This window comes from Phasianus colchicus, chromosome 1 (assembly GCF_987193195.1).
Source record: "Phasianus colchicus chromosome 1, bPhaCol1.hap1.1, whole genome shotgun sequence".
Classification (NCBI taxonomy): Eukaryota; Metazoa; Chordata; class Aves; order Galliformes; family Phasianidae; genus Phasianus; species Phasianus colchicus.
In genome coordinates this window covers 122,117,264-122,130,955 of record NC_143436.1, presented here as the reverse complement: position 1 = coordinate 122,130,955, position 13,692 = coordinate 122,117,264, and the positions used below count along the sequence as shown (strand labels likewise).

Below are 13,692 nucleotides of genomic sequence, written 5' to 3'. Positions count from 1 at the left end.
AGCAATCCTAGTCCCCTCCTGAAGGATATTTACACACAAAGAGTAACAATGCAAACAGTTTAACCACTTCAGGCCGCCCTCCTGAAATACACATAGCAAGTATTCTTAGCACAGCATCTTCCTACCTGTATACGCCAAAGGACCAAATATTAGCAGCATTAACCACTGGGGGGAGGGTCAGGTCCCATTTGATATTTTTTCTTCTAACTAAAGCTGAAGCTGCTTTTTTCAGCACGCAGGACTACAACAAAGCCCATGCTGCCTGGGCAGCCTCCCTGAGATAGCAGCAAATGAGGAGGCAGCTATTTGCATTTGTTGATTTAAGAGAGGAGGGGGGCAGTGGGAGACTGCTAAAGTAATTCACATATTGTCTGCAGGCTGTATTGACAGTGATCATCAGTCACCTGCTCATGCTTCCTTCACCCCAGCCTTCAGAGGGAGACCAAAGGTTATGCTGGGTCAGAGGATCTAGAGGGAAATGAAAAGACATGTAAAAGCTAGTTGCCAACCCCACTGCATCTGCAGACCAAGTTATCCCCACTAGACCACATGTTCCAAAAACTAAGATGCTTTAATAGTCTCATGAGAACTTGTTAAAATATATCAATGAAAAGAATAGAGAGAAAAAGTGCCAAGCTCTGCTTGCAATTACTGCACTATTTAGCTGAGATATTTACAACAGAAAAAAAGCACATTTGCCTTTTCAGGATACTGCTTTGCATCACAATAGTCTTCTCATTTGCACAAACAAAATAAAGCATTTGTTTCATGCTGCTCTTCTACAAAAATATCAACTGCTCAAGTTTCAAGAGTTTGATGCATTGCATGGCATTCTTTCCCAAGTCTCTTATTTATATCCAGAAACCACTCTGGTGTCCTCAATAACCAAAGACCATAAACATCCTTTACCATAGTAATGTTAACAACTAAACACAGTTTTCAAAGGCCACAAGAGTTCTTGTTATTTTGTCAAGCTAGCAAAGGCTATAGTTGGCTACGCTCATGCAATACGCAAAGAACTTTCAAACCTTCAGTGACTGCTCTTTCAAAACATTACCAACCTACTGTCCAAAATAAATCCTGTGAGAATCTGGCACCTATAAACTTTGTATCCTATGTATTTAAGGGAAATGCAAACCCATATACTTCCAAAGCCATAACCTTAAGATGCATTACCACCATTCAGTCCAAATTTGCACAAGTAGATCCACTGGAGTCAACCAAGTTACTTCCATGAAGTGGATATGAAAGATTAGATTTTATACCAGAGCCAATTCCTGCTTGTAGAAGCAAAAAAAAACTGATAAGACACATGCAGGACTGCAAAATCGGACTCTATAATGTTAACCCCACGTCCTCTTGCTGGAATAAGTCAGATATGTAAGACAAGTGTGAAATTTAAAGCTACTGAACAGCTCCAGCACTTGAGAAGGGATGGAACAGATGACAGCTCTCATGCAATTCTAATTACTAAAATTCCCTCAAATAATCCACAGCAACAGTTTCACTATACCTCTTTAACTAACACCAAGGAAAAAAAAAATCTTCCAATTTGTAATATTAACATTTCAAATCTACTGTTCAGTTAGTGTCACAGAGCAGCAATTACAAGAAATGATTTAAGAAATTTGAAGCAAAATTGCATGAAGCAAGGTAGGAATCCATTTTTCCACACGTGAAAACAGCATTCCTACCTCAGGTGAAGCTGCCTATTAGGACAGTAAAAACAGTAATTCAGAGTTTAGATCATCTTTTCTTTCAAGAAAAGGAGTTATTTTGTTTGTAATGCAGTATAGCTCACATGCCTCCCTGAGAACGAAGCAGAACATTCTTCTGAAAATGTAAAAGCTTGGCCCACTCTCATCTGCAGATTAATAAAATTGAGGCAAAGAGATTTAGCAACTTACCCTAAATCCATGGGAGAATTCCACAGCGGAAGTAATAGAAACACTACTTGAATTCTAGCCCTGAATTTTAACTATTAAATTAGCATTCTTTAATACATTACATATTTATTGTGATAGTTTTGACAAACGGGGAAAGGAGGTGGAAAAGATTAGCAGGTTTCAAAACAGCTTACTGCTAAGCATTACTAAAATGTACATGCTCAGTTGAAGAAGCAGAGAGTCATATGAAAGTATCTGTAATACATGCTGTTTCTATCCATTATTTATATTTCTGCCAATATTTTTAAAAGGAAAAAAAAAAAGTGTTATTTTGCTATCTTCTGTGAGCAGTCCTTGCCTTCTGCAGTCCTGAAAGGTGAAATGGAGGACAGTAAGCAATATGAGATAGAATTGAGGCAAAGTGTTTCTTTAACCCGGACTTCCCTTAACAGCACCTCAGCACTCTTGCTCCATCACCTCCATCCTCAGGCACAGCCCTGATCTCCCCTGTCGTCAATAACTACTGAGGCCAGCACCTATGGAACAAGCCTGGGATCTTTGTGGATACCTATGAAAGTACAAAGTAAGCTCCACCAAATCCCACTGCTCACCAAACAAAGATGCATCACTTTCAAAAAAAAAAAAAACCCAAACATTTTTAATAACTCACACTGGTGCTGGCAGAAGTGAGGCAAACAGGGAAAAAAAAAAAAAAAGACTCCTAGAAAGATCCCTACAGTTAATCTTCACAAAGCAAGAACTGTGAAAAGCCAGCTTCTAGGTCTCATCATTCAACAACACCAAGTATGCTAGTAAAAAAGAAAACAAACAAACAAAAACCAAAATCCTGAGCTCTATTTTGTTGATAAACTCAGATGGAAGAGACCAAGTTAACACTCGATTAACTTTCAAAGCAGTACAAATTTGAGTTATCTGGAGACTGTTCAGGTGTGCTGATATGTTAAGCCTGGCAAAGCCTACCTCTATACATCAAGTGTAAGCTCTTACATTCAGATTTTTGACCTTGCTGTTACTGATTCTGCACAGTTTCTGTCTTTACTTCTCCCCAAATAGCCTCAGCAGGATGCAAAGTAGGCCCAAGACTACAGCATGCAATAAGCTTCAGGGGAAGCAAAACAAATGCAGAGCACGGTTATTGCAAAGCTGTGATTTGTTACCTTTCAGGGCAGGATCTGAATGAGAGCACTGATATTATTAATACAGCTTATATATACTAATACAGATTCAGAAAAAATCCACCCAACCCCATCCACTAGCTGGATAACACAACCAACCATTGATGCCATTAGTATTCACAAGCTCTCAATGCGAGGTCTTCATTTATGCCGCAAGTCAAGTAAGCAGGGTGAAAGACTGGCCTGGATGAACAGGTATCCTGCAATCTGGGCAGAAAGAAAATATACGACATCTGGAAGCAACATCTGACTTCGTGGGGAGTTTGCTGCAGCTCACACTTGCAGTGAGAAAACAAGACAAGCTAAGGCTCCACTTGAGTTGATTGCAGCCAGGGTGGTGTTTGACAACAAAGACGTCTTTTTAAAGTATGTCAACAGCAGAAGGAGGAAAAGGAAAACACAGGACTGATACTTGAAGCAGGAGGTCACCTAATAACTAAGGATAAGGAAAAGATAGAGACATTTAATGACTTTTTTTAATCTGAATATTTAATAGTAATCACAGATCTTATGGTGCCTGGTCCACACTGTTTGAGGACCATGGCTTGGGGAGTGGTGACTTTCAATCTGTGGTCACCAAAATGGTAAGGGAACAGCTGTTACCAGCTCTATGTTCCTAAGTCCGTGGAGTCTGAGATTCAGCCCAGAGCACTGAAGGAGTCTGCAGACATTACAACTTGACCTCTCTCAACATTTTACCAAAAGCTGTGGGACGCTGAGGAGGTTCCTGCTGACTAGAAGCTAGCCAATATTACCCCCACTACAAAAAAGGCATGAGCAAAGGCTCAGGAAACTAGAGACCTCTCATTCTAACCTCAGTACCTGGAAAAGTTATGGAGAACAGTGTCCTGGGAGATACTGAAAGGCATTTAAAGAAAAAAGCTATTATCAGGCATAGTCAACACAGGTTAATCACAAGGACATCAAATAACTAAAGCTGGATTTATAATATTAGGTAACCCACTTGGTGTACAAAGGGAAGTCAGCAGAAGTAATCTTCCTGGATTTCAGAAAGGCCCTTGATACCATCCCTCTCAGCACCTTTCTGGACAAGCTGTCCAACTGTGAGATGAACAGACACACACTAGGCTGGGTTATGAACTGGTTCAATGGCAGAGCTCAAAGGGTTACAGTCCATGGGGCTACATCTGGCTGACAGCCAGTCACCATCAGTGTTCCCCAAGGATCAACTCTAGGTCCAGTCCTGCTCAACGTGTTTATCAACGATCTGGACGCAGAAGCGGAATGCATCCTTAGCAAGTCTGCTGTTGACAGTAAACTGGAAAGTGCTTTTGGCTGCCTGGAGGGACGTGGGTCTACATACATTGCTCACAAAGTTCAACAAAAGTAAGTGCCGCATGCTGGTCACAGTACAGGTGAGAGGAGAGTGGCTGAGGAGCAGCCCAGCAAAAAAGGACCTGGGGGTCCTGGTGACAGCAGTTCAGTATCAGCCAGCACTGCATCGTGGCACCCAGGGGGCACACAGAGCTCAGCCAGCCGGGTCAAAGGAGGTGATGTTCCTGCTATTATTTGGTGTTGGTGTGGCCTCACATCGAGTGTCGTGTGCAGTTCTGGGCTCCACAGCACAAAAAGGACGTTAAGGTTCATGAAGACTTTCAAAAGAGGCACCAAAGCTGGTAACAGGGCTGAGGGCATGTTCTGCAAGGAGAGGCTGAGAGCATTGGGAAGAGGAGGCTGAGAGGTACCTCACTGCTCCCTGCAGTGCCCTGACGAAGGGAAGCAGAGGGAGGTGCCAGGTTCTGCTCCCAGGAGTTGACAGCAACAGGGGAATGGCACAGAGCTGCCAGGGAAGGGTCAGACTGGACATTAGGAAAGTTTTCTTTACCATGAGAGTGGTTAAACACTGGAAGAGGCTCCCTAGAGAGGCAGTTGATGCCCTGTGCCTGGTAGTGTTTATGGGGTATTTGTACAAAGCCCTCAGTAACATGCTCTAACTTCTGGTTAGCCCTGAGATGGTCAGGAGTTGGACGTGGTAGTCTCTGAAGGTTCCTTCCAGCTGAACTGTTCTATTCTAAGAGCAAATTAAAAAAAATTCCATGTAACAGGAAAAAGATATATGTGCCTGGAGCACTTGCAGTTTGAAAGAGAAATACAGTTACCTCATAAGCGTGTTAAGATGGTGACAAAACCAGTCTTACAATAAGGTCACACCTTTGGGACAGGTAAAACCTTTATTTTTAAGTAAGTGATTTCTGCCCTGTAGCAGCACTATCCAGGCCCTGCTGCATGATGCCAAGAAACATTAATACCAAATAAAAAATAAAGCTTAACAAGCGAGAGAATGTGGCAAATCAGATTTTAGCCTGAAGCGCTGAGGAGTTCTTTATCTACAGTTCTGAAGACAGCATATATCTGCTTACTGTATGCCTAACTACTGTGACCTGCTCAGAGAAAGAAGCTGGCTGCACAGAGAGTAAAATGAAATCTCCAGCAGTATGAGACTGTGCAAATTCAGCATATTTCTATCTATAATGAAACTTAAGGATTATTGTGCTTATCTGATTTTTTTTGCTACTTTAAACAACGCAGTCTTTTCAAAGATCTTACTGTAGCTCTCTCTAAAGTCATTTCAATGCTTCCTTTGTAGAGCAGTACTGAAGTTTACAATGATGTTGCACAATTGTGTACAACTCAGCTGAAAACCCAGTACAGTTATCTTGACGTCATTTCATTATCAGCAACAGAGAGACATATTTCTGGCAGCTAGCTTGGAAAAAATCTGCACAAACTATTGAGATCATGTCTGAAATTTAAATAAACCAAAAACCAAGAAATCATTAAACAGACAAACAAGACATTCCTTTACCTTCACTTGGGCCCGTCCTTCTCTTATTGCTGTAGACAGCTATTTGAAGGAGATATTTAACATCATAGCCTGATTAGTGTAAGGAAAAAAGATTGCCCTCACTGACAATAAAAGCACAAAACAGAGAGAAAAGCAATGAGGTGGCACATAGTGTGGAATGAAAAAGACAGAGAGGAAGGGAAGGAAGAGGGGGTAAGGATAAAAGCTACAGTGTTTCATTGTTGGTTTTTTTTTCCCCCTGATTACAACATCATCTTTTCTTGTTCACCTGAACTCTCTCCTGCAAGATGCAGTGAGCAGATTCTTGCAACACCTTGATCTGTCAGAGATCAAACTTCATAAGACTGGAAGAAGAGGGAAGGATGAGGGAACAATGGGAAATGATCTTTCTGCAGATGCATTTCACATCTAAATGATACACGGTTCTTTACAATGAAATCAATCTTCACAGGTGAACCTACATATCTCCTACATGGTTTTTCCCCACATACTCCTCTTCATTCTTTCATGGAAGTGATTTTGCTTATAAGAAGATGAGTTAGCTAAGTAACTGGCAGTTATATATAACGACTAACTAGCAAAATGAATTTATACAGAAACAGCAAACCAAAACTGCTCTGACAGTCTTCAGTCACCTGTCTTCTATGTCAGTCATAAGCTTCAGATAAAACCAGCTACTTATTAGGCATAGTAACAGCTCTCTATTATCCAACTGAGTAGAATAAAAATAACAATCTATAGCAGTTAAGTATACAAGCATAACATGCTTGGCCCAGAAAAACAGAAGATGGTAAAACATGCAAAAGATATTAGACTTCAAAAAGTCTTTTCAAAGTATATAAAAAGCAGAAGTTACATGGATGGTCAAATTTCAGAAAAAAATGCAGAAGGTAACACCAGAGCAACAAGATCAACTGTTCTTTTTGCTTTTGTGTTCACCCCAAGGAAGTTCACATCAGTTCCTTTATTAGAACCTTTCTTCACAAGGATTTCAAATAAGCTCATAACATGAAGTACCAGTAGCAGAGGTCAGAAATCAGAGACGAAACAAAGAGCAGAGCTGGCTGGGCAGGCAGCCCATTGAAGTTTAAGGATAAAAAGCGATATGTCCAACCTACTGATAGTGCTATGAAGTTTGTCTTCAAAATTGCCTCAGGTCCAGAGGCATAAAGGTACCTAACATGATGCCAATCCTCCAGCCAGGAAAGTACGGACAGGACACCTGATGTATGTACTGGATAAGTTGTTAAAAGCTACTGTACAGGAACAGAGGTAGTGAACACAAATATAAACACAATGTATTGATGGAAAAGCGAACATGGCTTCTGTAAAGTCACATCTCATAAATCCATTAGAATATTATTATTAAGTAATCAGTAGGCAATCAGATGCTTGAAAGTCAGTTGATGCAGTCTGTGGATTTGCATTTGACAAGATCTCACACCACAGTCTCTTAACTAACAAACTTAAGTAACAATGGATAGAAGAGAAGACCCACATGGCTCTTTCTAAAGAATTTATTGGAAAATATTAAGCAATGATCAGGAACAAATGGACATTTCCAAAGTCAAGAGGTTTCTAGAGAAATCCTGATGAGATCCCTGCTTGGGCTTGTGCATTTTATCCATTTATGATCTACAACAAGAGAGAAGCATGCAATGGCAACAAATGTAAATGCAGTTCTTTGAGTAAAGATCTTGCAAAACTGAGCTGATGCTCAGCAGGTGAGGAAGTAAAAGATGAAATTCAGTTTCAAGCAATTAAAAATAATTCAGCTTCTGCAAATGGTGAAGCATTACAAAGCATTACAAAAGAAACATCTTGGAATTAAAATAATTATTTCTATGGCAGCATTAATTCATTGCTCCACAGCGCTCCAGAATCCCAAATGCAACTTTATGAATAATCGTAAAAGGAACAGAAAACAGAAACAATGCCTCTAAGACTTAGACATCCTGTGCACTTCTGGTTCTAGTAGCTCAAAATGGCATAGCTGAAATGAAAACAGTACGGAACAACAAAGAAGAATTAAACTCATCCTAGTGCAAGGTACAAGAAAACAGAACAACATTTTATAAGTTTGCAGTAGAAGCAGTTAGGGGGACACAGGAAAAAAAAAAAAAGAACATGACAGCTATATAGAAGTTAGGGAATGAGTATTTACAGACTCTTCCTTTACAAGAATAGAAGTACAAGAAGCTGTTTCATTACAAGACATAAAAGTGAAACTACCGGACTACCAGCAAGGCAAAGGTCATCTCCTCTTGCAGGAAACTCCCTTCTACAGGATGCGGTAGATACTAAAAGTTCAGATGGCTCCAAAACACACCTGAACAAAATGATCAAACTCTGCCTAGAGGTACGCAGCATAAAGGCATTATCTGGGGCATGGGTGCTAGCAGGTTCTAGCGGGTTCTAGACTGACAGATACTAGGAATACTTCTGACAACCTCTCTCCTACGTGCTTATGCTTTTCTTCAACTATCTGCTTTGAGCCACCACTGGAAAAAGCCTCCCAGAGCAGCCTCCTTCATCCATCAGACACTATCATGCCACAGTTCACACTCATGTTCATCATAAAAACACTTATCTGACCAAGAAACATGGAGTAAAACAAGCTGCTGCATCCTTAAAATATTAACCTTGGGCCACAGGTCAACTTGACATCAAGCAATGCTGTCAAACCACATATTACATAAATTACTACTGATCTAGACATTTTTAAGGAAGCCAACTACAATACTAGCAATGTACAGCTTCTGTTAGCAGAAAAATTAAACAACGACATTTCATACCACTATGCACATACACTGACATCAAGCTACGTCCCCTCCATCACATTTGATGAGAAGGACAAAGACAAAACATCAACAAGAAGACTAAGGACTGAACATCGCAAAGAGTTGTCCAGAACAACTTCTTACTTATCTTCCTCTTTTTATCATCTATTAATTTTGTCTAGGCTCCTAAGCTTATTTTTCTATACCAATGAAAATTACGAGACTAAAACACTAAAAAGATTAAATACATCACATATCTAGTTTTAAATAAATTAATCTGTATTAAGAAGTCTGTGTTAAAACCGTTCCAGAAACCACCCATGACAAGTCCTACATTCCCTCCTAAGCGTCCTAAGTGGCTAAGAGGGTAAACTGCATTAAAATGCTCCCTCATTTTCAGATCATCTCCATTACCGCACTTTCTCTCTCAGACGTTAAAAATATAAGTCTCATGGCAGGAAGCTGTTGTCATACGTATGGATGAAACTTAAAGCATAATTTATCACCTTCATACTCAGATTACAGAATATTGGTTTTGCTTGGCGATTAAGATTTGTTTTGTTTTCAGTTCTTTTTTGATCTACTGTGTTTAAATGCCTCCTAGAAAAAAAAAAAAGTAGTTATAAAATAAACAAAAATATTTTCCACTACAACTCTGAAATCTAAGACATATTCAGTCAATTATTTTCACTTTCTATTGTGGTAATTGAACACAGAAACACTAAAATAATCGGCAGGAAAAAAGTCAGGGCCAGAATGATACCGTAATATTTCAAGCAAATTCCTACAATATATTATCTGCCATGCTTTCTTCCTTAACAGAAGTAGTCAACGTTAATGTGACTTAATGAAGAATCCTGACAACTTCATCATATTTCTGAATTGAAATGACCTGATTACACTCTCCTTGAAGCTACTATTTACATTTTAATAAAGGACTATCATTACAGTTCTTTAATGGCTCAAAAGCAATCAAATAACTCTGAAAAACAACCTGAGAGCAAAAAATGTTACACTTAGCTATGTAAATTTGACAAGTGCATATAACATGCTCATGAAGCAAAGAACAAACTTCCTGCTCCAAATGGGGTGGAGGGGGGGGAAGGGACAAAACTGCAGTTTTATGAAAAATTTAAGTGTGGTGCAGTTAGCCTTGGACACACTTTTAGAACTGCAAATAACCAAATCCCGACAGCCTTCACCTCCCTACCACACATTTCTGCCATGTCTCCAAAATTCTACAGTTTTGACTAAACATCTGCAACAACCTCACCTTGGGTTTTATCAGTGCCTAAAGCATTATTGTTTCGTAAGAAAGCAATAGAATCCAGAGTTTCTTGGGTAGGTCTTTCACCTTTCACCAAATTCCAGCATACTCAAGAATTGTGTTCACGTTAGTATCTGAACAATTGAAATATTTAATCAAACTTATTATTACACTACTCTTTGATGTCTATCAAACACTCATCAGGCAAGAGAAGTACTGTACATATTGTCTCAAAACACTGTTCATTTTCCAGCACTGAAACTGGAGTAGACTAAACAATTTCATAATGCTTCTTTTCAGAAGATGCAATTGGAGTCAGCAATTTAAATGGTCACAAAAGTATCTTAAAAAAAAAAACGTACATCACCTATTTACACAATCCCTTTTGTACATCCCTTTTTGTATATATCCCTTTTACTTCTCCCCAGTTGACATAAACTAACTTATCATAAAAACAGACTGTATTCATGACTCCTCAAGACAAAGACAGCCTTCTGAAGAAGCTGAGGCATGCACTTTGCAGACTGGGAACAGAGATACATTGAGGCTGTAGTCACTTTGGGACTCTGCACTATTTTGATCAAATGTATACTGTCTTTCTCCTCACTTCCCCCTCCCTTCTCACCACAGATTCGTACCTGCACATCTTCGATCTGCCAGCACTGCTACACACATCACTGCTCCGTGGTTGAAATCTGGAGCACGGGCTAAACTAAATTACAGTTACTGTGACCTAATGGCCATGACTGCAGACAGCGATTACGGACAGGCAGGTGAGGGCAACGCCTCAGAGGAAACAAGCAGTTAAGAAGGGAACTCTTTATCACCTAGATATTCCATACACTCTTGACCCATTGGCAAAGGATTGAGAAAAATATAGAGGAAAAAGTAGGGAGAATGACTGATTTCTTGTCTCATTGTTTCTATTCCTTTTGTACTGGAACCAGTCTGCTTGCTCCTTACCTAACACCAGCTGTGAAAGTGTTTGCCGTTAGAACAACTTATTCTGGTGAACTGTATTGAAGCACTGAACTAAAATATGGCCCCCTCTATAAAAAACTTAATTTCTGTCAAATCTGAAGAGAGGAAAGGGAGCAGAGTTCAAATAGTTTACAGAAAAATCTTGCATTACAGAAAGGCAAGAGTAGAAGAAGAATTACATTCAGGATATTCCTCTTTATTTAATCTCCCATTTTTCCAGGGTAGGTGGCTGAATATTACAAAGCAAGGTTGCCACAAGTTAAATGGACTCTATTACCAAACATACTCATAACCATAAACTAAAAAATGAGGATGATAAATTCAGAATAGGCAGCTTCAAGACAGAACTTGAGAGTATGAAGCAAAAACCTCCTAAAAACACAGTTTAAACCTACAATCTTAGCAGTTAGCTTAATATAAACTGCTGCAGAGGATATATTGATGCCATTAAAAAGGATCATTTAACTATTGAAATACCAACTGCAAACCTAGCTTAAGTCCACGATTCTTCACAAGCACACACAAAAAAATAAGATTACCAGAAGCCCTTCTCACAGTAAAATATTAACTAAAATATTCCCAGAGTTGCTACAAACACAGAAACTTGCTTCCCGGAAACTATCCTATTTGCTTTAAACTACATAAAGAAAATTTAACAATATTTCGCCCTGCTCAGCTACTCACAAATCAAATCTCCATTCTTATCTGCATACAGCCAGCTGGTTTTTAAAATTCTGCCGTAATTGAGGGAAAAACAATTAAGCAATATTATTAACCATCTTACCATTGTTCCCTGGTGGTTGTAATGCATCTCCTGTCAAGCTACACCATCCAACTGGGAAAATATCACGAGAATCACATCTGCACCAATAGTCAAATGCTCCTCTCCAGCCATCAAACGTAACAAAAACTTCGTCTCCTTTAACATCTCCAATGGTTGCTGGGCAAATCAAGTATGGGTTCTTTCTATCTATAGCTTCAAGTTTCATTCCAACTTTAAAGCAGTTTGTTGCAGGTTTGGGTGGTTCCTACAAAAGTAAGATTGGTAGATTATTTGTGTTCGCATGATCCCTTAAAAGCAGATGTCAGAAAACCTCTATTTTTTCTTCAACAGTCTTATTTCTTAGTACTATCAAAAAGTTACAATGGATATTCAAAGAAACTCACTGATGTGTCATATTTGCTTTTCCTTTTGTGTATCATAAAAATCTCAATTCTGTGCCCACAAACACAGTTGGGATAATTAGCAAAATTCCCCATGACAGCAAGGCTGTGCTGAAAGTATTTACATAAGCAATAGGTTGCACCCAATACATCATGACTGGGCAGCAGGACAGCAAAGGCACTAACGTGAAATTATCACATGCTAATAAAGAAGAGAAGGTTTGCAGAGAATGGGTATTTCTGGGGACTGATAAATGTCTGGTAAAAGCTTCATCTCTCAATTAGTCCATGAAAAATTCATTAGCATTGGACATTATTTATAGGCCTCTATTAACTAAGCCTGCCTCAAACCAATTCCAAGTGGACAAAAGAGAAACAAAAATCAAGTCAACAAGAAAAAAAAAACCAAGCAAAAATGTACCCTCAGTGCAGAGGTGGTGACACAAGGGAGCCTGCATTACCACCTCAACCTTAGGAACTTCAGCCTCCAAAACACAATCATCTCAGTTATGCTGATAGCCTACCACAGGGAAGTCTGATTCAACACACCTCAGAAAACTACATGAAGTTAAACATGTAAGTACCATCGCAGGTCTAAAATGAACTCTCCCTTACTGACATACATTCAAATGTCATTCACAGTATCAGAAATGAAGCCATTCTCTTTTACAGCACCGTAACAAAAAAAATAAAGATGTCATTTTAATATTACTACTGTTTTATATATACTTTTTTGTGTTTCAGTGCAGTTTACTTAATAGTTAAAAAAAAACAGGCAGAACAGCTTTTTCTGTCAACAACTTTCTCATTAGATTTCAAATGATGAGTAATGCACCCAATTAGAACATTTAACAAAATGTTTCCAAGCACTATTTTATTCCAATTACTCCTTTTCTAAGAAAAAAAAAATTTTACTCTTGTGCATAATCACAAGACAAGTATGATGCTTTTAAGAAATGTGAGAAAGGCATCATGTCTTCAATCCATGACACAAAAAGTGTGCTAGCATTTTTCTAAGCAAACTTTAAAAGTCTCAACTCAGAAAAGGAGATACCCATCTAATGGACTAGAGGCAGACCACTTCTTCTCTAGTTTTGTACCTTGCCAATCCATTTCAAAGTAGTTTTAAATAACAGTTGCCTTCTTGTGCTGCAGCCAATAGGCAATATCTTGGCATTCTCACTAAAAAATGCAACCAGAGACTAATGGATATAAGCATATATACTAGCAGTCCTTTTCTCCTTACCTTCTTAAAGAATGCCGCAGGTGCCATTTCAGCTCCATTCAGAGTTCTTAACAGAAACATTGGCCAAGAAGATGCATTCATCTGGAATCCTAAGTAACAAATAAATTACTTGTGTATAACATCCCTACATTCAGTCTGTAAAACACGAGAGGAAAAAGATATAAAATTGGCTTTACTACTGCCTCACTCCCTCTACTTCGGACTTGGACAAAGTAAAAGTAACCAAGAAGGCCCAAATAGAGGAGCTGTTGGTACAGAAATCTGCACACTGCGTTCCCATTTTGAGTGGTTTGCTTACAGAATCAGTCATTGTTAGTTTGTGATTTGACAGATAAAACATTTAAG

General features: G+C 39.0%; 1 protein-coding gene across 7 annotated transcripts in view; it reads right to left on the bottom strand.

The window, feature by feature from the left end:
- Positions 1-13,692, bottom strand: part of SCML2 (Scm polycomb group protein like 2) — a 69,658-nt gene that overhangs the window by 24,449 nt on the left and 31,517 nt on the right. For all 7 annotated transcript variants that reach the window (XM_090124947.1, XM_090124928.1, XM_090124956.1 and 4 more), the window contains 2 exons: positions 13,348-13,436; positions 11,722-11,965 (listed from right to left, as the gene is read on the bottom strand). In XM_090124947.1, the coding sequence (XP_089981073.1) occupies positions 11,722-11,965; positions 13,348-13,436 (333 nt within the window). The remainder of the gene's footprint in view (positions 1-11,721; positions 11,966-13,347; positions 13,437-13,692) is intronic.